The 21,439-nt window shown below is 34.0% G+C and overlaps 1 protein-coding gene across 30 annotated transcripts in view; it reads right to left on the bottom strand.

Annotated features, from left to right (window-relative positions):
- The window catches only part of NRXN1 (neurexin 1), a 709,571-nt gene that overhangs the window by 372,529 nt on the left and 315,603 nt on the right, over positions 1-21,439 (bottom strand). For all 30 annotated transcript variants that reach the window (XM_072035416.1, XM_072035414.1, XM_072035413.1 and 27 more), the window contains 3 exons: positions 9,245-9,367; positions 4,111-4,492; positions 3,364-3,554 (listed from right to left, as the gene is read on the bottom strand). In XM_072035416.1, the coding sequence (XP_071891517.1) occupies positions 3,364-3,554; positions 4,111-4,492; positions 9,245-9,367 (696 nt within the window). The remainder of the gene's footprint in view (positions 1-3,363; positions 3,555-4,110; positions 4,493-9,244; positions 9,368-21,439) is intronic.

The following is a 21,439-nucleotide window of genomic DNA, read 5'->3' as shown; positions in this document are numbered from 1 at the left end:
AGTGAGGAACAAGAACATGAGTCAAATTCCACCTTCATTTGCCTTTTTTTGCCTCTTTCAGTCTATTTAGACTGTAACAGCACAACATCAAAGTACAATGAGGAGAATTTCCTTCACCAAACTATTTTGTTCTGTGAAGACCTTGAATTATAGCCAAACTAACCAGCTAAGCTATACTGAAAGCAGAACAGATAAACTGCTCATGAAATAGATAAAGCAAATTTGCTATGTAAGTGCGTGTTGGCAAGCTTGAACTGCAATGCCTTTCCTGTTAAATCTCATTTGTCTTCATGGGTTATCTGCTGGAACTGCACCTGAGTACATTTTGCTAATTTTCTCTGCTCAGAAAAACAACATGGTTCTTGGAATCCAAACACAGAACTATTTTCAATCTTTTATTAATTTGTCTCTAATTTATCATTTGTCTATCAAATAACTGCAGTAATTAAGCTGAAGAATGTAGTGCATGTGTTTCCACAAGTACTCAAGATCAGTCCATTGAAATTGTATCAGATGTTATGAAGGAAACACATCTCTGTAATAACTGACTTTGTATGTTAAATAGCCAAGTCACATACCCAGAAAGAAATGTATAGTGGAAATTTTCTCACATGCTTTTAAGACAACTGTCTGCTTTCCCAGACAACTGGCATCCTGTGCAAGCTCTAAAACACAATCTGTCTTTGCACTGAATTCACTGTGTGTGTGTGTGTGTGTGTGTATATATATGAGGCATTTATGTGATTATTCTTTCCAGGATTATCTTGGATTTCAGCATTTGAAATCTGGTAACTTTCCAATTACTGAGAAAGGATGCAGATATTCTGAATTGCCTGTACAATTATATTTTTAGAATTTCACCTAATACTAACTTTAGTTAAACAGAATGATTGATATCACTAGCAGGAAGTAAAAAATTAATTTTTATTTGTTGCTAGTGCTGAAGTAATACCGGACAATTATATAACAATGTCTCCTCTTGTTGGTAAAGTTAAGTGTATGGGGTAAGTGTTCACAGCATAACAGAGATATGTCACCATAAGAAAAAAAATGACATAAAATGGAAAAAAAGAAAAAGCTACATTCTGCATTTCAACTGAATGCAGAAGAAGAAGAAACAATAATGAAAGGTAATTTTTTCTCCTTTCTAGCCTGCTGGCTAAAATGCATGTTTGAACTCCCTCCAGAAAAACAACCAAAGTTCTCATGATAAATGCTGTGACATATTTAAAGAGGCTGACTGTGCAGAATATAATAGAATACATTAAAAAAAAAAAGTAAAATGAAACATACAACTATTAAAAGACAGAGGTTGAGGACCTATGTATGCTAACCCAGTTTGAGGAAGATGCTTACTATATATCACTGTTTGAAAATGTCAGGTTTGTTATTTTTTTACTAGCCATTTTTCCTGGGTGGTGGAAATCAGCAATTGTGAAAATCAGAAATGGTGAAAATCCACAATTAGAAAATCAGCATCTAATACAATTCATCTAATACAATTCGCACTTCAATTCTCAGTATGATTTTTCATGCTCTTCAGGTGTTTTTTGGTTTTGTTTTGTTTTGTTTTGTTTTCAACTGGAATTCAAGGTTAGAAAATGCACCAGCTATGAATACTTTTTTACTTCAAAAGGGTAAAGCAAAAGTAGAATTTTCAAAGTGAAGAAAACAAAGGATTGTTAGATTTTGTAGGTTATCCTAGCTGGTGAACTGGCTCTGTGAACGCAAGGCACAAAGCAGCATATTTCATGAAATAACAGTGCCCTCTTGTGTCTGTATTAAGCACATTGTACAAACTTTTAAGCAAAGCAAAGCAACATACCAACACACCACTTCAGTTTGAAAAAGATGTAGAATAAAATGGCTGTGGTACCTTACTTATCAGTTCTAATCAGGATTATTTTTTCCATTTATGTCTAATTAATATACTGAAAAAAAGACTGTGCATATGTATAAACAGAAACAGTACTTAATGTTGCAAAAAATGGGGAAGAAATAAGGCATACCCTTTCTCTACAATATCAAAAATCTCTCTGAAGTATCACACTGCCTCAAGAAACATCGACTATGTTTACAGGAAAGAAAAAATGAGAAAGAACATGGCACAATTTTCAAGTACAATTTTGAGAATGGAGCATGAGCGATCCAAAAAGCTTTAATTTATAAACCAAGCATTTCTGATAAAAAGGCTCTTACTGAAGACTATGACATATCAAGATACAGTTTTCCTAACAATCTTAATAGCACTTTCAAGTGAAGCAAACATGTTAAATATCAAAAAATCCAGAATAATTACTAAGGTTAGCTCATTATCTGTGACTCAGAGGTAGATAAAAGAAAATTCAGCAAGGAACAAGCTCTTGATGGAATATTAATGTCTACTTTGAACATCCCAGCTTTTGAAATATTAAATTTTCTTTTACTGTTAGAAAATTTTGGTTTTCCTAACAGGAACTTTTATAAAGCTTTTTAAAATATATGATATTTTTTTCATGTGACCAGAATGTTTTTTCTTATGTTTGATTAAGTAGGCAGTATTTAAAAAGTATACTTTTTCAGTATAAATTATATTTTCCTCTGATGGAAATGAGCTCTTCAGAAGCCCATCCTGACAATTAATCACTATTACTTGTTTTAAAATACATATATGAGTTTGGTTTTCCAAATAAATCCTAAGAATCTATCTGGACCTATAAAATGTAGTTTTAGATCTACAAAACAGTTTATCACATACTGCAGTTGAAATTACAATAGATATTTAAGTATGTGTATATAGTATATAGTTTAATACACAGAGCAACTTGCATTTATAGCTGACAATTTCTTTAGAGGACTGCCACATAAGACTGTTTTACCTATCACACATTTTATTATATAAAAATACTGCATCATATTTATTTCCCAATAAAAGGTAAGTTTTGTGTGGAATAATTAACAATGGGAACCAGGACAAAATATTCCCCAAACCTCTTACACAGAAGTCATCAATTCTCCAAAGCGTATTTAGTTATATTGTACAGCTTGGGCTGTGGTTTCTGCATGCCACTTATGTAACTTATGTTCACATAAAGTCAAGCCTTCTTTGTAAGGTTTTTAGAGCTCCCTTATTACCTCAGTCATCTTTTGGTATGATATTTGTCCACTCTGTGTTCTTAGATTTTCTACATTTAAAGTTGAACCTAACTGTGCAGAACTACTACTGAATTGGCATTGTCAGGCTAACAAAATCTCATCTTGTGTGGAAATACAAATTATTTTCAGATTTAATTTTATCTGGTATTACAATACATGCATGACTTGTTCAGGTTATCATTCTGTAATGATCCTCACTGTAGTTTATACAGGAATTACTGTACTTACTTTTCAGATCTAAATTTCTGGCTCCTGCTGTGCTCTGTGTTGTGATTTTTGTGTCAATCTTTACAGTGTGGAGGTTGTTGGTATCTCTTGATATCATCACGTTATGCCACTGGTTGTCATTCAGAGGTTTATTAGAACTTCCTTTGATGAGATTTGCACCATTTCCCAAGTCAAACACATAGTGTAAATAGCTGGGAAAAGAGGAAAAAAAATGGAAGTTTCCTTTTCTTTACATATCAAGGGGGCACTAATTAATTAATACATCTTATATTTTCTATTTCCTTGTACTTCTTTTGTACTTTTTTTTTCCTTGTACTTTTACCAGTAGTACTGGTAAAAAAGGAAGATAACACTGAATGTCAAATGGGCAAGCAACCTTAATTCAGAGAAATCACTGGTCATTTACACGAACTGAGATGAACTCCCAAGTTTCTGGAAAATGAGGAGAATTCCTTGTACCAACATGTACATACATACATACATAGAGAACAAGAGGAAAGCTATCATCTAATGCTTCTTTGGGTTAAACGTTATAGAAATTATGTGTATTATTTAATTTCATATTTTTGGGGCATCTATTTTTATCTGAAAGAAAAACTCATATGAAGTTTAACATGAGAAAACATTCATCCATCAGATATACCCAGTCAGATAAAGATTTGTATTCTAAACTTTCCCTTGTCTTTCTCCTGAATATATATTCTTTTTGTCTAGACTGTTTTTGTCATTAAAGCCATCCATACATACCCTTTTACTAATTCAACCACAATGAAATCATTTCCATCACCGCTGTTATAAAGTATCAATCCATCCAGAGAGGTTGTTTTGAACTGGAAAAAAAGGTGCATAGAGGTATATGCTTGTAGTGTGGCCAATGCAACATAACTTGCTTTTGTTTTAAAGGTTACAGGGTCTGCTATGATGTTTCTGAACCCAAATCTTGCATTTAGCTCACAATAATCGATGTCTCCATTTTTACATAAGTCAATGTATGCCATGCCATTAAATGTAAGGCTCTGCAGATGCCCAATGAAATTAGAAGGCACAGAAGACAGGTAGCGCCGTTCAGTTATTATTCCTGTTTCTATGTTGTGGAATTCCAGCCGTGTGTGGTCACCAGCCATTTGACCTTCAAACAGTAAAAAGAAAATACATGTTAGCATTTGAAATGGGAAGTCAAAAAACACATCACATGATTAAGTGTCTGAAAAAAAAAATCACACTTTTCAGAATGTTCAGGGCAATCCTTGACTCTGAAGAAGATTTTTCTTAAGTTCATTCAAACTACTGATAAACATCTGGGAATCTTTCCACCAAGCTTTTTCTGTTTGGATAAGGCCAACAGCAAGCTTTCTAAACTGAAGAACAGTACCATAGTATATACAACTGCCAATAAAACTCCACACTTTGGCTACAGTTAATCGGATATTTGATTTTACTATAAGCAAGAGCAATTAGTTAACACAACATTAACTATACAAGGATCAATCTAAGAGCTAAAACTACAATGCTAGATTTTCACAGAATAGTGTAAGGGTTTTTCTCCATGTGTTTTGCTTAAAAAGGCATGATTTGATGGGAATAAGGAAGAATTCTTGTTTAAACAGTCCTGAAAATACCTGTCCTGCAAGGGTAGATAGAACCTTCCTTGAAACCTTTTTATCATGGGGACAAACATTGGGTGAAGGCAGTCACAACTCAAGAGATGAACAAAGCTGAAAGCCTGAGTAAGTGATATGCCAGTGTCTTTTGTAATCCTGAAAATAGCAAGGGATTTTATTACATCAGAGAGGAGAACACAAGCAAGCCTGACAATTACACTTGGGTCCTTTCTTGTTGTGCATAGCCAAAAGTCTAAAATTTGCTGACTGTATAGCTAGCCTGAAGAAAAGCATCAATGCTGCCACGGCGCACTGTGTACAGTTCAGTATTTAAGCTAGTTATTAAATTACTTATCCAGCAGACCAAAATTTTGTCCACTGGAGAGCTCCCTTTTCTAACAGTACATAGATTTTTTTTTCTCCAGGCTCATTTTAAAGAAGCGGGACAGTACAAGGAAAATTCATCATCACATTGTACAGGTCTGATGACAAAATTCCTTTCATTACAAATCAATTTTACAACTTAATCTACAGGCTAGATTTGCCTGTTTCTTTAGGAGTTTTTTGGTCTCATGTAGTACAAAGAGGGCTAACAGCAAGTTGGAACAAATACTGGCATGAAGTTGCTTTATAATGTTCTTTCAGTTGCACTGCAAAGTGTTGAAGGCCAAGTTCCCTCTGTTCTTTCCTGTATGTACTACTTCAATAGAAGAGAGTGAGCTCTGACTTAGACTGGATATGCCTGCAGCAGGCTCAGACTTTTATAAGTGTCTGTGTATATGTGCATGAACAGAACAAGTATTAGGGCAAGATGAATATATTTGGGTTTTGCCCAGTGACATGGAGTCACAAACTGGTTCAGTCACAGCACAGTGATAGGAATACATATATCAGTAAAGTTAGAGTGAATAATACCTTAATACCTTTCAGACGCCCCCCCCCCTCCAAAAAAAAAAAAAAAAAAAAAGCTAATAATTTATGATTTTTTTTTTTTCCAAGCAGGATGCATTCCTTGTAAGATATGACTTCACTGATACCACTAAACACCATCAGCAATCAGTAGTCATACAGGCTGAGCAGTGCTAGAAGTTTCTTAATCCCCAAGGACAGCCTTGTTGGTGGCCTTGTTTCCAAACATTCCAAACATCAGTTCTAAACATGTTTGCTCCCTCATATATTAATGAAGGTGGGTTCTTCCTTGCAATAACCAGCCAGGGAGATGTCTTGAAAAATGCCAGATCCACAACTTTCTACAAGACCAAGAGTTGTATATTAGATCACAGCCAGAGAGAGCTGAAGTTCATCTTTTAAAGAAGGAACATTATATATTCCAGCCTTATATCACTTCAGATGGCATTGCGTAAATGTCATGGCAAAAATCCACTAAGCTTTGGCCTGTAGCTCCGTATCCTCTGTACATTCACTAGCTTAAATGTATTTCTTTCTATAGCACAGTAATAAAAAAAGTTCTAGAAATCTGGGCTCACATCCCAAATCTCCTCCTAACATTTTACTTGTACAAAGTTGCTAACAGGACTTGAGACTTCACATAATGCTCCACAGTATTTGCAGCTACAACAATGAAGAAAGAAACTCCACTTTGTACTTACAAGCTGGGCTGTTTTGTGTGTGGTTTTGTTGCTGTTGTTTAAACTTGCCAGGTTGGTGCACAAAATGCATTACCTGTTTTAGTGTTATGGAACATCATACAAAAGGCCTAGTGAATGTCTTGTCATAATCATAAGCTAGGTATCCTTTCTAACATCCAACTGTAGCAATCTCTTTCATTCATCTTTTATTCTCTACAGATTTCAAGGAAATAAAATAATGTACTGCAAGTATTTAAACTCTTCTACGCTGAGCAAAATTTTCAAAACTACTTGCATGACTTCCAATGAAAGCTAGTTATGATTCTGAACGATTGTTTACCCATGCATAAATTACACGTTTATCAAAGGTAAGAGTGTTCAATAAATGGATGAATAGGTGATATTCTATAACATGTAAAGATGGAAACTCAGGCTGAACTACTTAATGGCTTCCCTTCCAGCTTAAGCTTTCTTGACCTGTGGTGTTTTTTTTTTTTTTTGTTTTTGTTTTTTGTTTGTTTGTTTTTAATGCAGGGGAAACTGAAATTATGGGAAGCAACTCCATTTTTATTTTTTTTCTCATTCTCTCTGTTATCCAATAATAATGTTTCACACAAATAACTTCAAGGTTATTTTTTAACCATATTTCTGATTGTTGGGACATCTGAAGGGAAGTTCTAAGCAGCTTAAAGCAAAAGCACTCCAATGTGATATGGCAACTCTTTCACTAGCTCATTAGGGAATTCAAAACTATTACATGTTTAATTGCATTGTATACATTTGACTGTCTACCAAAGATGGAAGTACAAATTTAAGTTGGAGAAAATTTTATGTTAAAAAAAAAAAAAAAAAAAAAACAGCTGTTTCTATATGGCAACAGAAACTCCATAAAGAAAATGTAATTATACTGGGATTAACAGCAGATTTCCCTTGTCAGAGTTTCAAGTTTCCTACAGCTCCTTCTCTCACACCAAGTTCCTTCTCGCAGATGGAGGAGGCCACAGCAATGTCCACACAGCTTCCAAAAGAGAATTTTGGAAGATTTTTTCCCTCCAGAGTACTGGGACAACTTTCTCCCTTTGGGTGAAGAAAAATCAAAATCTGTGGATTATGCATGTGTGGGCAACTTCCAGCTTGAAGATCTGAGAATTATTTTGAGTTAACAGGAAAATTTCTGATATGTGTACTGACATCTGGAGTGCATACAAGTGTTGTACAAGAAGCTGGATGGACAGACAGTACCTTCCCTGGATTAACAGGCAACTGAAGTGAAAAAACTCACTGGCTTTAACATTTCTTTGCTGTGATCATGACATCTGATTCACAATTTAGAAGGATTAAAAAATAGTGGAGTCCTGCATTCTTTGCTTATTACTTCATTGACTACACTATACTTCATAGAAAACTCTGATTTTCATTTCACTCTTTCATATATATCTTAGATTTCTACAGCTCTGTTAAGCAGTTTGCACTCAGCCCAAAAGCAAAACTAATCCTTCTTGATGACTTTGTAACCTGTATTGTGTTTTAATGTAAACTCTGCCGTAAGGAGCAGAGGAAATACAAATTTGGTTTTAAAGACTATATTTTCTTCTGTTCTAAACAGCTTCCTCTATCTAGATAGAGTCCCAAAAGTAACTTTAATATTTCAGTCACGAGTTGAGGCAGCAAGAAGATATTTTTGATCTAATTCCTCAGGTACTATATATATATTTTCATGACAAGAAAATAACAGATTTAGGCCATCTGCTTTATAGGGACAATGACCCAAAACATCATCACATACACAGACTAAATCTTTTCTTCACATCTGGAAGATCTATTGGTAATATATGATCCTAGAAATATTTTCAGCTCCAAGAATACCTTCGTAATTATTCTTCTACCAGTGACATGATATTGAGTATTTGGTTGGAGTGAAAAAGGACTACAGGACATGCTTTCCATTTAAAAAACATTAAAATTGTTACCATTTTAACAAAGCCTAAAACAAATGATAGAAGCTATTTAAACATAAAAACAAAGGAAAATAATAAATAGCTAAAACAAAAGTAGGCTCAATGTACTGTGCAAGAAATCAAGGTCTATTCCTATTAACAATACACATGTTAGAAATATTTAGCAGAACAAAGGGAGAAAAAAAATCTCCTCTATTATCATTTTTGAGACATCATAGGAATGTATTTGTAACATCTACTAGCATTCATACTATTTTTATTCCCACAACAAAACTACCATTCTAGTGTTCAAGACAAACATGATGCAAGACTTGAAAATGTGACAAAATACCCTTCAAATGTTTTTGAAATTCCCTCTTACATCAATGGCTTAGAGCTTAGTCTTAGTTTAAACTTAGTATGTTAGCAAAAGCGTTTTACTTGCCTTTTCATTAGTGATGTATCAAATGACTTCTCTCCAATTACTGTATAAAAATATTCATTTAAGTCAGCATGAAGGTTTTCTTAATTTCAATAGCAGTGTTACAGTAATATTAATGTCAAGTGTAATAAATGCACTTGTAGTAATAGTATTTCAAGATGCACAACATAGATCTTACTCAAATAAAGAAAGTGTCGGTTGCTTTCAGATAAGGGCATTTTACTTCTGACATTTTTTGTTTTGCGTGTTCCCTCCACAACACCGTTCCCCCCTCCCCCCTCCAAGTAACATGAAGTCACAATGCCATACTACCTGTCATGGCCTGCTGGTCATCCACCATTAACTTTAAACTTTTTCCTCGACGAACCACACGCACTGTGTGCCACTCATTATCATTGAGGTTATAGCCAGCAAAAAGGGTTTCTGGACCTTTGCCTGTAGGATATGCCAAACAATCATTATGCAATCTTTAAATCAGTTTACATGTGAACCTCACAGAGAGAGAGAAAGAGACTGGCTGGGCAAAACTCACCAAAAGTCATTATCAAGCAAGAAAATTACCAAGTATAAGCAATTTTCAAAATATAGAGCTACTATTTTAAAACACTTCTACTGTCTATTTAACTGTATAAATGTATTATATATGTACAATAAATGAATCAGGTTGTCATAAATGGGTACAGTCAACATGGATTTAGTTACACATTTTACAGTCATGAACAAGCCTTTAAGAAATGTCGCCAGAAGGAAAATTTCAACATGGATTTTTAATACTGAATTTTGTTCCTTCATTAAAAATAGTTTGGGTGAAAGGTATAAGCAGTAAATGTGCATGTGTATATGCATGTGTCAAGTTTTTCTTTATCTACATCAGCCTACATTTTTTTATTTGGATTCTCAGAAGATTATCTATTACCTTATTGTCTTGATGACTTTAATATTCCTATTCAGTTCCTTCTAATATGAGCTGACCACCAAATTTTACTTTCCCTTTTCATCTCATTTACTTTTTCTTGTACTCTATTTTTGTATGCAGTTCAACAAGCACTTTTGAAGTAAATATAATTTTATATATGGTAAAATGTACTCACACCAACTGAAGTATGGTCAATAAAATGATTATGGAAATCACCCTTTACACTATTGACCAAGAAGAGAAAGAGAAAGAGAAATAGTGACTGAGAACTATCTCTGATATGAATCAAAGATTGACGAAGCACTGAACCAATCAATCACAACTTTTGTGCTCCAACCTGAGTTATTGACACTATGAGGTAACTGTCCAAAAGTGAAAGCTAATCTGCAATCAATGAATTACCTTTTCACAAGATAGAGGCAGACCTCCCTTACCTTTTTGTCTTTTTTTTTTTTTTTTTTTTTTTTTTTTTTTTTTCCCAGTTTCTGTGACTTATGTTTATGTGACTGAGGCTTATGGTTACAAAAAGAAAGACATACAGTCTAGTAACACTTGACATGAGAACTTCAGCATTGCACCCATTACCTCTACTGTAATTTTCCAGGTGACTATATCCAATATGCCACTGGTTCTGAGACTCTCGCACATTTCTTTTTGGATTCCTTTAATCTTTCACGACCTGGTACAGACTAACTGTGATAGAGAGGTTTATTAATAGGTGGGTATACTACAGAACATTCTGTAAAATCAAAGCCTGTCTGAATTCAGGACTGCATATTGGAAACAGCCTGATGTGGTTGTTCAGCAATTTTGACAGTTTTTGTTTCTTTTATTTATTTTTTTTCTTTTCTCCCTGTCAGCATTTTTTTTTCATTTGACATTGATTGCTCTGCCTTTGTATACAATCTTTGAGCCTGTCAAGGTATCTTCTGGAATAAAAACAATAGCTACAGCAAAGACAGCAAGGTTCTACTGATAACCATGTTGCCTTATCTCTCTGATTAATCCTCTGTATTTACACAAGACTAGGGGAAGTATGCAAACACAGCAGAAAGAGAATCATGTGTACTCACTTGTGTCAACTACTTGAATTATTCTCTTCCTTCTATATTAACTTATTCTGACAAGAAAAAGGGCAGTTTTGAACAAAACTTAAGCAAATAATGTTCTTTATTGATACAATGATATAGATGCAGTGAATAACTCTCTTTAAGAAAATTCTATTATCCTACATTTTATTGGTGTTTTCAAAAGTACCAAAGGAAGGGGTTTCTAACTACATGTGGAAGACAAGAGGGACTTACAGAAAATAATTAATGTCATCAGTAAAAATCTTGGTTAGAGAGAATAGGCCTGTGAAGACATAGATCATTTACTGTTATTTTAAATATGTTAATTCTTGTTCATTTTTTGTTCCAACTCATTTTTTTTTCTACTTTTTAGGAGTTGGACTGTTTAATAATCCTTATTTCACATGGTTCTCTAACTGGACCTAAAAGCATATGCAATTTTAATTTGCTCTCACATTAACAACCCCCTATAGTGTCTTATTCATGTAAAGGAGCCTCAGTATATACGAATATCAAATCCAATGGAGTTGCTCACATTTATACAGGAAAATACACCTATTACCTTTTAATGGTTAGGGACTTGTAAACACCTTCTGCTGTAATATTAAATGTATGTTTTCCCAGTTATCTGTCTATTTCCTTTTGTAGTTACTCTCTGAATTAAAAATCTGAGTTAAAAATGTGAGAACTGCCTGTGTGAGTTGCCTTCATTTGCAGTGCATGCAATCCAGATCTGGAATGAAAGGGAAATAGGATGACAGGGATGAAACTGGGTATAATACATGATAGAAGCAATGCACTGAAAGCATTCTAGAACTCTGATACTTTGTATGGAAAAGAGGGTTCCTTTCCTGAAGCTGCCTCTAAGAGAGAAGAGAGACTTCCTCTTTGTCAGAAAGAATATATGGAACCACAAAATAGTAAGTTCTACTGTCTAGATATTGTATATAACTGCCACATCTCTGCAAATTAGCATTGTTTCTCATTGAGGTTGAAGAGTTGAATAGGGAAGAACAGGTGTTCTCCTGTAGAGAATGTAGGGCTTGGGCTGCTTCCTGGCCAAGAATATGTTTTTGCTTATCAAAGTAGTAAATGTGCTCATGAGTAGTGTATTTAAGACAAACTTTTCTAAATGCTTAAGCACACCCAGTCACAAAAACACGTATTTTTGATACCAGACAAGGGTGAAAGGACTGCAGTAGGAAATTCTTTATATATCTTATCAGATGACATTGGCTACCTCAAACAGCTTTAATTAGTATTTTTCCTCAGTGACTTTCAAGTATATTGGCCTGAATTTTAATTTAGATCACAATATTACTCTGAACTATTATTCAGATCATAATAGTTCAGACTCTTATTTTGTCCTGCTTTATAGTGCTCTAGTTTATAGTGAATTTACTATAAATCTAAATCCACTAAAGGATTGACTCTTCAGTCTTATAATAAGACACTCATCTGATTCCATTTACTTCAGTAAGATCACACCAACAGAAAGTGTTAGTATATTTAAATAAGAATTGGTGTAATACCATGTTGCGCGTGTGTGTGTGTGTGTGCATGTGTACATGTGGGGGGGGGTAAAAAAACAAACAAACAAAACCACAAAACATTAAATGTCTCCCACAAAACATTAAATGTCTCCCATTGAAAAAAAAAAAAAAAGAGTCCTTATTAAAAAAAAAAAAATCCCAATTGATTTTTTCCTGTGTTTTCTGTGGATTGATACTACCCTTCTGACTTTAAGTCTCTCCAATCTGAATGTATTTCCCACGCTGTCCTTCCCCTGGAGCTCATTTCTTTCTTTCTAGATAGGACACAGTCCATTTGCTTCATGTACCTAGCACTCACTCACTTTTCTGAGTTACTGCTTCAGATACCAATACCTTAAAGTCTTAAACTTTTTCTTTCAGAGAGAGGTTGTAACCTACAAAAATCCACTATCTCCTCTTGCTTAAATAAAATTTTATTATCAATATATGTGTTCATCTCTTTCTATGTTAAAGGCTTAAATAACTACAAGATTTTATGCATCCCTAGAGTGACTGGATAGTACCAAATAAACAAATATAGGCACTTCTATGTCTCCCACATTTGCTCATAGTCCATCCTGGCAGTAAAACCAGCACATCCACATAATTGCTTGTACAGCCTTCCCCCCCATGGGAAAATACAGACTGTGTGGCCAAGAGAGGTACAAATTTTGATGATGGAATTCATTACGAACCAGGACATTTAAATGAAAAGCCTCGAACATCCTAAATTATATCCTTACTGAAGCACTCAATGAAGAGGACTATAAGTACCTCAGCTAGAATCTAACTGATTTTGCTTCTTTTAGCAGTTAATGGGAAGAACTATAAACCTTTGAAAGATAAACATCGTTTTCCAATGGGCTAAATATTCTAAATATCCTATGGAGATTCCTGTTCAATGTACTCACTTGTGTGACTCACTAGGCCTGTTCAGCCTAGTCCAAGAACTGAAAATAGCTGAATTCAAATGGGCCTGTTAATTAATAGTGGCACATACACTTAATTTTTCTTTTATAGACTTTTATTCCATTATACTCAAGTTGGGAGAACATTTAATCAACTGTTTGAATGGAATATCCTAAACCAAACTTGTCACTTTGAATTGAGATACCAGCTTTTGGCATTGTACAAAAACACATCCAAAACTATGTTTGAACCAAGACGGTATTATTGGCTCCTACAATGCCATACCCCACTAGGGAGGCATGTAACAAAATGCCACCTAGAGTTGATTGAAGCATTAAATTCTGTGATCAAAAGTACGTATAAAAAGTGAAGTATCAAAAGCAAGACGAAGTAAAAAGAGACTTGGAAAGGAGATGGGTTGAGTCAGGAAATGCTATACTAACCTACTGAACCCAAGTCAGTTACAGGAAAACTGATAGTAACACTTCATTGGTCATTACAGTCAAGGGTTTCAGCCTAGTTTGCTAATGGACAACTATTCATAATACCACAATCAATTTCAAGTCGCATTTTCCCTTTGAAATTTGAGAGAGTAAGTGGCTAAGTCTGCAGCATGGAGAGTATTCAGAAAGGGTTCCTCCAGAACCAGTTGCAGAAACAGACAAATAGGGGTAAGTCTCTTAATCTTCATTATCATTTCTATAGTGGTTGGCTGCAGAAACGATTCCGATCTTCTGACCCAGCCATTTGCAAACCTTAATTTGAAAAGTCAATTATTACAGTGAATCAACTGTGTTTTAAATGACTGCATCTGGATTTATAATTCAGAAATTGCTTGATTATGCACGTTTCTTACTAACAGAAAAATTTAGTTGCCTTTTAAAAATCAGTGATGTGTATCACTTTATCATTTAAAACTAATTGACAAATTAACTTAAGAAAGTCTTATCTCAGGCCAATAGAATTCTGTCAAGTGTATCTTCTTCCTAACAGAGTCAAACAGATACCTGCACAAGAACGGTACATTCACTGAATAACATCAAGCAAAACATATCTGCTTTGCTTGCTCACAATGTTCCATCCCACAATAGATTTATTATAGGCAGAATTGCCTTTGGCAATTTAGGTAATGTATTGTCAATTTACGGTGTTATTGTTAGTTTTGAAAATTAAACCTGACATTCTATAAATCAAAACAGCAGATTAGAGTTGCTAATATTGTTCATTAGCCATTGTTCCTTATTATCCTGAGAAACTGAAATATAATATTAAATCTGTTTCTGTACATGCACTCATCTAGACATGCAGAAAGATAAACAAAGTACTTTTGAAAGTTCTGTTGGATTTCTTTAAATGACCAAACTACAAGCTGACTACATTTAATGTTGTGTAGTAAGGAAAGCCAGCATAAAATAATGCACAGAAACATATGAAAAACAACAAATCAAGGAATGAAATACCATAATCATGTCCGAGGGCATTTGCCTGTCACTTTTCTGTATTTTCTATGAACTTCCTTTCCCTGACGACAATCTGAACTGCTACATATCTCCTCTCTCCCAGCCTTGTCTATCTTCTGCCTAAGGCAAGCTTTTAACTTGGGCTGTGATAGGGGGCATACCCATTCATTAATGTCTTCAGAGCTGTGAGATATTAACTGTTGTTGATACAAGTGTTTACACAGTCAGTGGATCAAGTAAGGAAGACAGAACACATGCAGACCTATTTTATTAAACGTAAGATTTCTTGGTGCCTGCTGAGAAAGGTGCTGCTGGTAAACCACTGTCTTGTGAAAACCCATTCACTACAAACAGAACTAGAATTTTACAAACAGAACTAGAACTTTACAAACAGAACTTCAATTTCACCTACATGGAGAAAACAAACAAACAAACAAACAACAACAAAAACTCCAGAAAGCAGTAAACTTCTGAGTTGTAAGTCTCGGCAGCTAGACTTCCCTGATACATAAAAGTATACACAGAAGACACCGAAATTCTGAAGTGTGCCTCACTTGTTAATAACTAGGTATAGTTATAATAACTAGGTATAGTTATAGCCATATTTTTTGAAAAAATTGTTTTGAAATTGCAGTCACAGCTACATGAACTCTGAGTACATGAGAGGAGAAACCTGATTTGTTTTTACATTATGAAATGCCTAACCTAGCTCAGAGACATTTCTCTACTCATTCCATTATTTAAAATATTTATTTTAATAAATCAGCTGCATTTTAATTTTAATTTTGTAAGCCATGTCTAAGTAAGTGAAACACAAACAGCCCTAAGAACAGGTGATTTTCCTTCTTGGAAATAATGAAGTAGAACTATCTTTAACAGCTAAAAACAGAAGCCAGCTAAATCTATGGATTTTTAATAAGACTACACCTTCTCTTTGTACTATTCTCTAAGGATCGTAACTATCAGATAAAACACGCTACAGCTACTGTAGGTTTTATGAATCCACCTGAACACCAAAGTCAATGACCTTGGTTCTTGCTTTTTTCATTCTACTGCTGAACACTTTCAGGCAAATTTTCAGAAATTATCTTGAGCATGACAATGGACTTTTGTACATAAGGCAAGTGCAACACACAACGATTCTATGCTAAATAACTGCAAATTTAAAGTAGGCTTCAATTCAAGATTATATGTGTTGTATTTATTGTAGGTAAAAAAAACAAACAAACAAAACAACAACAACAACAACAAAAAACATAAGGTCAGCATTACAAACAAACCATAAGGTCATAACCTGCCTCAAATTATGTTATTTTTTTTAAGGGCACCCAAACATTAGAACTCAGACTTGTGAATCAGCAGATTCACTTCCACACACTACTTGTGTGGCTTTTAGTAAACCCTAGTTTATTTTTGCATTGGTTTTGACATTGCACTAAAATATTTATCGGAATATGTTTAAGCTTTTTGTTTGGACAGAATAAGGTGCACTTAACACTTAAACACCTTGAAATCAAAATCTTCAGCTTCATTTTACTTAAGCTACTTCAGTGCATTAGGAAAGCAGCCATTTCATTTCACAAGCCTGCTACCCCATTTTCTCATCCAGCTCCCCAGTTCCCAGAACACCACATGAGCTGAGCCTGGAGTTATTAACACTGAAACCTGACAGTAAGAGAAACCAGACAGAAAGTCTGGCCACTAAGGAGAGGAGGAATCTGAAAAACATGGACAGAATCACTGCAACAATTTACCTAGACATACAGAGGCACAGAATAAATCAAATAAATCGAAGTGTCTTGATAACCTTTTTGTGTAAGCTAGCATGTTGCACAAGGAAGCATGTTGCTACAATACAAAAATTTCCCTATGCAGATACAGACTTTTAATTATAGAAAACTTTCTTATACTGGAGTTTGGTTTCAATTTAAAAAATCCTTTCAATTTCTATGTAGCAAAAAACATTGTAAAACTGGTAGAAAATTCTGTCTAATTCATCTGAAGTTCATCTGAAGTTATCTGTGTTTATTGTGTTCCCTCTTAGAATATGAATATGATTAAAAATCACAAGTTCTGACTTGGCAACTGCTGTGTAAAATAGTATCAAAACTAACAAGAAACATCAATTTTAACCAACAATGGAATACGATTTATTTTATTATTATTATTGTTCTGAAATGACTTGAATGTCCAATATTCATTATTTTTGTGTGACTAACAGAGTTTCATTTATTACTCTGATTTGTGAGATATGGGTTTTTAAGGGGGAAAAAGATCCCAAGATAAGTTCATTTTCTGCTTTTTGAAGGCTTGAAGGCTAATGAACAACATTAGCAATAGATTTCTAAGCATACCCTCATGGTGGAGGAACCTGATATGAGTAGTAGTCCTTTACTACTGTTTCCACCTAAGTCTGCCCTCTTTCTTTCTATTTAAACACAGTGAAGGAAACATAACCTAACTTGCAGTGTTTTTTGAAGAAAATATTAGTACCTTTTTTTTCTTTTTTCTTCTTTTTTTTTTTTTTTTTTTTTCTCTGGGAGACTTGGAGTATATATATGGTATACTTTGGTTAGATTGTAACTGACAAATGGGAAGAAGTGGGAAAATCTTTGATCACAAAGGCTTTCTGACTTTGATATTGACTGTGCCCATTTATATCAAGCCATGACTGTCAAAACTCTAAAGTACATTTTAAGGATAAGTACAATTTATGTATGTTTCTCAATGATTTACCTTTTTTATAAAAGCATTACCTTTATGTTTAGGCAAAAATGAACATAACAGAAAAAAAAAAAATCTCATTTTACCATTATATATTGAACATTGTGTTAAGAATAAGCAGATTGGTAACCAGTTGGCACACAAAGGAAAAAAAAATTGGACTGTGACTTTATTTTAAGAATAAGTTCCTCTTAATTTACAGGTGTCTTCATCCCAAGGCACAGCTGTTATAAGCTATGTAACAACTAAATCTCACATTCAGATATACATATTCTTTCTTTGTAATGAAAATACTAAATACTTAAATACTAAATACTTATAACGTTTTGCCTATTTAAGTATAAAGAGAATATGTTTAAAGATTTACAGTTGTTGCTTATGTCTTAAATGTTTTAAAAGATTTTTATAATCATCATGGATTAAAAACACAGTTTCTGAAGACTGCTTATTCTTGGATGCTTAATCTTTGACATAGACAGGATTAAAGCAAGGAACACCGAAATAGATATTTCAGATTATTTTCAGGAATTACAAATGTACGACTACAGAGAGATCTCTATTCTGTAAAGAGCAGCCTCTATTGACTTTGATGGGTATGGAATTGTTCTCTGATTTTTCCATCTTATACAACAGAAGACATAAAAGGTTTAGGCTTCTTATCCTGTACATTCTTAAACTATATTATAAAATATTTGCAAAAACACTTCTGCTGATTTGTGCATTTCTTCATTACTATGTCATGTCATTTTTAGCTCTGAGTATGATTCTTGTAGTGTCCTCACTACAGTTATGAGTGCAGTGAGTTCATGATTGTTTGCCTTTAGACCTTTTCAGCTTTTGAGGAACCGCCATTCTGGCTGCACCAGAGTGTGTCCAGGATTAAGATTCTTAATGTTATCGATGATATGGGACACAGGGAAGAGCACTCAGTATACTGGCAGTAGCAGGAACATATAAATTGTATGTGTATGTGTGTTAAGATATAAATACTCCACCATTATTAAAAGGGTAAACAATAGTTCTTTGAATCTTTCTTACAAAGAAAAAAGAACACATATATTTCAAAATATAATTGTAGATGATATTGTAAATGTCCTTTAAACATTTATTTCAATTGAGAGAAGCCAGGTCTGATGTTCCTTACCTGTAGGAAACCAGCAAGAATACTATTCCCTATACAAACTGGATTTTTTGGACATACTTTTTCAGTATTCTTAAACCTAAAATACAATTTTAAAACACACTAGATACTTATTCCAATTAAGTTTTTGTTGGGAACAGAAGTATTGGACTGTCTCACACATTGCTTATGTCTGAGACTGCTTGACATAACTTGCATATATTTAATATGGCATTTTATTAAAGGTAAATTTACAGCAACTTTTCTAGCTTTGTTACCCAGAAGACCAACGTGTGTTTCTAGCTTTTCACGCTATAGTTCAGCTGCTTCTATCATTTTCCCACATATATATTTAAGGTGACCAACTGAAGCTGCATGTAACTGTGACACCTGCAGTAGTGAGGTTTGGTTTTCTTTTTTCACTGTTCACTTGCAAATTTTGAGAATAAGGGTATATGCTGTCAAGCATTTTTATTTTTATTTTTTTTTTGCATCTTTTACCTCCAGGCTGTTGTTTTTTCCATCTCTTGTGGTATGAAACTTTGTAGTATGAAACTAAAGCTCATGAACACAATGACTTTTAAAATTAAGTAGATGAAATTGATTTCAATATTGAGAGAATATTTCAAATGTTTTTTGCCATTTGTTTCCTCTTAAGAATTGTGCTCAGTGTCAGTAAATGACAGTTTTGTTATCGAAAGAAAAAAAAGTTAGTTTCTTGACAAATGTTCCTACTTACTGTTTCTTAAAGTGCGCTTTGTATCTTGATTTATGTCATTTTATGAAATCAAGAATCCACACTAGTCTTTTCTAGCTAGTGTTATTCTTATTCATAGCTGATTAGCTTGTCAACAGATTTCCTCAGTATCTTCTGTCATCTATAAAATGTTAACTGGAGACGCAAGGAAAGTTCTTCCTCTGATAGCTTGTGGTATACACATCTGCATTGTTCCCTTCTAGGAAATTCCTTTCAAAGTTGCTGTAAATTTACGTAGTAAAAAATGCATGGACAATCATAGTATGACAAAATGACAAAAATTCAATAGGTAATCTTCACATATACTTTCAACTACAGTTCTTACATTTTGGTAAAACTTGAACTCCTTAGTTGTTGTAAGCATACTGCCTGTGCTTGTTATTCTCCATTGCTGATCTGATTTCCACAGGACATCCATAAACAGTTCATGGTATATGCGTGAAAAATGGAACTGTTGACTTACCTATTTGGTCTTTCTTTTCCACACAAATTTTACTGTTATTAAGAAAAGTCTTAAGGTGCAGAGACAGAGAGGAACTTCTAACTAATTAAATTTTATCTCTACATACATACACTTCACTCCTCTGAGGAAAATCCCACAGAATGTAAAATGAATGAGCAGTAATACCAAAGAATTAGTATAAGCTACATTAACCAGAGCTCCTTTTTTTTCCTTTAATAGCTTTTTTCTCATTCCATGTCTTGGTCTTCATCCTGTGTCTTGTTGCTTCAGTACTGCCTAGACAAATAACTGTGGCAAAATTTTTGCACGCTTCCCAAAGGGGACTGCATTTCAGAAAGCCAACTTTATCTTGATGTCTCAACTCAACAGAGTCATAACTCCTTTGAAGTGACTTGTCTGAAAGATTGAGGCCTAGAAATCAGCTGTAAGGGAGCATAAGTTAACCTCTTGACATGTCATTCAAAAGAGAATTGTGCTTGGATGGAAATTTTAACAACTACCTGAATATAATTTGTTAAAGTCATTGTCACGAAGACATAATAAGGAAGCAGTTATGTGGTTCCAGTAATAAGCTACTGAGTGCTTAAAATGTTATGATAGATGCTTCATGCATTTTAATAGACACAAATGCAAAATGTACTAGATATGGTATAAGTGTTTTTAATAAAAGAAACTGCTCTGGGTAGATGTTTTTAGCTCTTCAGTAAAGTACATTGAAAAATGAATTACCGTTCTTATAACATTAATGAAGAATAATATTGTATCTAAGTGCTTACTAGACTTCATCAAAGTTGAACTCATGTAATGATTACTACAGATAAGTGAAGCAATGATAAAATAACATACCATTTTGAAACTGTCATATAGCTAAAGCTAATACATACACAATATTTTCTGTAGGTGAAATAAAGAACTGGAAATCAAAATGCCACAGATGGCTCAGAAATCAACTTCTGCAAACTTGTATTTACACAAATATGCAAAGAATTCTATTTCTACATTATAGCACTACATATAGAAGGACAAAGGCTCTCTGCACATGCACTTCTCATTATTGTCTACATCAAATTTCATAGACCTTTACACTCAAGAAGTAAATAATTTCTTGTCAGGAATTTATCCTTAATCATTTTAATTTAAGCAAAACTGCAATTTGGTAACTTTTTTTTTTTGCCCTCATTGGACAAGAGGTAGTCAAGCTTTTCCTACGCAGCTTGTTTTTTTAATCACATCAAAGTGAGAAATACAATCTGATCAGATTTCCACTGAAGTCAGTAACACTTATTTTTAATAATGTTGAACTGTTCTATTCATAATATCTATTATCTAGTGAGAGGAACAAACTTAGCAGTTCACCTTACCATACTTCAGAGCTACTGGAATGCTCACCAGTTGTGCTAGTGAAAACCAGGTGTCTCATCCTTCTGATTCTGTAATAATTTCCCTCCTCCTTAAGTGTTACATACATGAACCTGTTTTCTTCTTTTTTTTTTCTTTTCTTTTTCTTCATTCCCCCCACCCAAAAAAAAAAAAAAAGCAAAAAAACACGAACACTT

This window comes from Anas platyrhynchos, chromosome 3 (assembly GCF_047663525.1).
Source record: "Anas platyrhynchos isolate ZD024472 breed Pekin duck chromosome 3, IASCAAS_PekinDuck_T2T, whole genome shotgun sequence".
Lineage (NCBI taxonomy): Eukaryota > Metazoa > Chordata > Aves > Anseriformes > Anatidae > Anas > Anas platyrhynchos.
Note: the sequence above shows the minus strand (reverse complement) of the source record. Positions and strands in the feature narration are given on the sequence as shown.